Source organism: Hibiscus syriacus, unplaced genomic scaffold, assembly GCF_006381635.1.
Source record: "Hibiscus syriacus cultivar Baekdansim isolate YM2019G1 unplaced genomic scaffold, ASM638163v2 tig00018955_pilon, whole genome shotgun sequence".
Lineage (NCBI taxonomy): Eukaryota > Viridiplantae > Streptophyta > Magnoliopsida > Malvales > Malvaceae > Hibiscus > Hibiscus syriacus.
The window spans coordinates 38,179-40,755 of record NW_024062455.1 but is presented as its reverse complement, the minus strand read 5'-3'; the positions used below and the strand labels follow the sequence as shown (position 1 = coordinate 40,755).

General features: G+C 34.3%; 1 protein-coding gene across 1 annotated transcript; it reads left to right on the top strand.

Moving 5' to 3' along the window:
• Positions 1-524: 524 nt before the first annotated feature.
• Positions 525-1,627, top strand: LOC120209467 (cleft lip and palate transmembrane protein 1-like protein). Its single transcript, XM_039208463.1, has 2 exons — positions 525-728; positions 1,399-1,627. Exons 1-2 carry the CDS (start codon positions 548-550, stop codon positions 1,548-1,550), a joined length of 333 nt encoding a protein of 110 aa, XP_039064394.1. The 5' UTR covers positions 525-547; the 3' UTR covers positions 1,551-1,627.
• The last annotated feature ends 950 nt before the right edge of the window (positions 1,628-2,577 follow it).

Sequence of the window (2,577 nt, the reverse complement as noted above, 5' to 3'; positions counted from 1 at the left end):
GCAGACGTGTTAGCCAAAAGCTTGAGCAGAAAAAGGTTCGAAGAAATTATGGGCAAGCTGGGTTTGATTAACATCTACACTCCAGCTTGAGGGGGAGTGTTGGAATTCCTTAAATTAAGCAGATTTTCTACCTTAGTTCTAGGAATTTCCTTGTACTATTAGCCATAATCTAATTACTATTTTTTAGGGATAGGCTAATTTCTAGAGATTATTTCCTTTTTTATTTTTCTGCTATTTTTTTAAAAAGGCTGTATTCAGATTAGAAAAAACAGAATTATTTCTTCTTCCTAAACGTGTTCATGAAATTATTTTATGATCAAGCTAATTAGTTACACATCAGGAAGAGAAAGGACACACCTACATGATGATGGATTTGATTCTGTCTTTAAATTGGTATGGTCAATGAGCCCCAACCTATGCTTGTTATGTGAAGGCTCACTTTCTTTTTCATCTATATCTTTTATTCAAATTTTTATGTTTACTTCTTTATATGCTGCAAAATTTTAAATTGTGCATATTTGAACTGCAATAATGTTGCTTTCCTTATATGTTTTTGGCAGGTTTTATTATGATGTGCCCTCAACTTTTCATAAACTATAAGCTTAAGTCTGTGGCTCATTTACCCCGGAGGCAGATGACTTACAAGTTCCTCAACACCATCATTGATGATCTCTTTGCATTCGTCATAAAAATGGCAACACTTCATCGACTTTCTGTCTTCCGTGATGGTAAGATATAATTCTTATTCTTGTTTTGTTTTATTTTTTAATTCTCATGATTTGCTTGGTTTGGAGGATGCAAAAGAGAAGAGGAAAAGCTTTTAACCAATGGTTAAGCTACGAAATAGGAAGGTGGTTTTAAATGTAACCATTACAATACAGAAGTTTCCATCCTCCTCCTATTCCTCGTCTCCAAGCAAATTTGTTGTTTTTGGATTTATTATCCTAACAGACACAAAGGGCATAATGACTCATTATCAGATAATCTATTTGATTTTGTAAGGGGACATTAATTATGAAAGATCCTCAGTAAACCTTCATTAAGAAGAGGGGAAAAAAAACGGAAACTTGCAATTCATCAACTTGGGATGTGTATTTGAGATAAGTTCTAGTATAACCTTTTGTCTAATCAGCCATTATACTTTTACTTACTCAAAGGGTAAGAGCATGCATAGCTATTACAGTGTTTCTTGTCCTTCCTTTTACTCTTTGAAGATATTATTTGCTTTGAATTTATGTAATTGTACATAGAGAGATTGGGTATCTATAGACACAAATGCTGATCCTGTGTGAATATAATCCGAGTTAAAAGATCATTCTGAATTACACATGTTCTGTAAGTGTATTGTGTATTCCATGGATATCAGGTGTAATTCTCATTCTCATGTTTGTTTTACAGATCTTATATTTTTAATCTATCTGTACCAGAGGTGGGTATATCCTGTGTATAAGAAACGAATAAACGAATTTGGTTTTGGTGGCGAGGATGATCAGGCTCCTGGCAGTACATATATTACTACTGCCAATGAAGATGAGAAGAAAACCAACTGAACTTGGTTTGGCTGTTCTTTTTCCGTTGGTTTAGCTTTAGCTACTCTTTAGTGCAAAGAAACTTAAAATTTCACGACAGATGCTTTTCTAGTGCTTGCTTTAGAAATTTGGGTTGGAAAGAAGGAAAGAGACGGAGGTCTGGTTCCTCTCCGGAATTGCAATAGAAAGAGCTGCCGTTATTCTCAGTTTTTTAGTGCCATGTGAAGCTGGATAACATGGTTGTATCAAGATCCTCTTTTTGCTTAATTTTTAAATTTGATCAATGGGAAATTTGGTAATATTTGATCAATGGGAACTTAGTCATCCTAAGATTTAAAGAAATCATATTACATGACCCAGCATTTGCTGTGATGTTAGGTAATGATAAATCAGAATTCAAATCCATTTTATGATTTTGGTGTTTCTCGTTAGCCCCAAATGGTCCTGTTTCTGACATCGTCATCAACAAGACTCCCTTGTCGATTGGTTAAATCAAAAGTGGAGAAAAGGATTTAAATCTGAAACACCCTTAATTATAACTGTTAATCAATGAAACCCTTTTTGTCTCTTACCATGTCTTAACCATTGCAACTACTTTCCAACTTGTGTCACATGTCTTAATTAAATATTCATTCCAACATAACATCACAATTAGCAAACAAGTATTGAGTTCCAAGACATACCCTCTCTTTCATCCTATAAAAGCTAGGCCACTGCACGTTGAAAGAGAGAATAAGGCCAAACAAAATACGGTTACTATGCCAATGAGAAGAAGAGCTGCATCTAGCATATAGCTTCAATTCTGCAGACTCCAACAAACCCCAAATCTGTAAGATATTTCAAAAAAAAAATGTTCTCCATTTTGAAAGTCAAGTTGGAAGAACTACTAAGTGACTGCTAAAACCTTAGGGTTATTAAAAAAATGAGTACTTCACTCTATGGAATTATGTACAAATCCCAAGGTGATTTGCTTTACTTGGTTTACATATAGTTTCATGCTGATATTAAAGTTTGTGGTTAAAGTGAGTTGCAGCAACAAAGGAGGGGA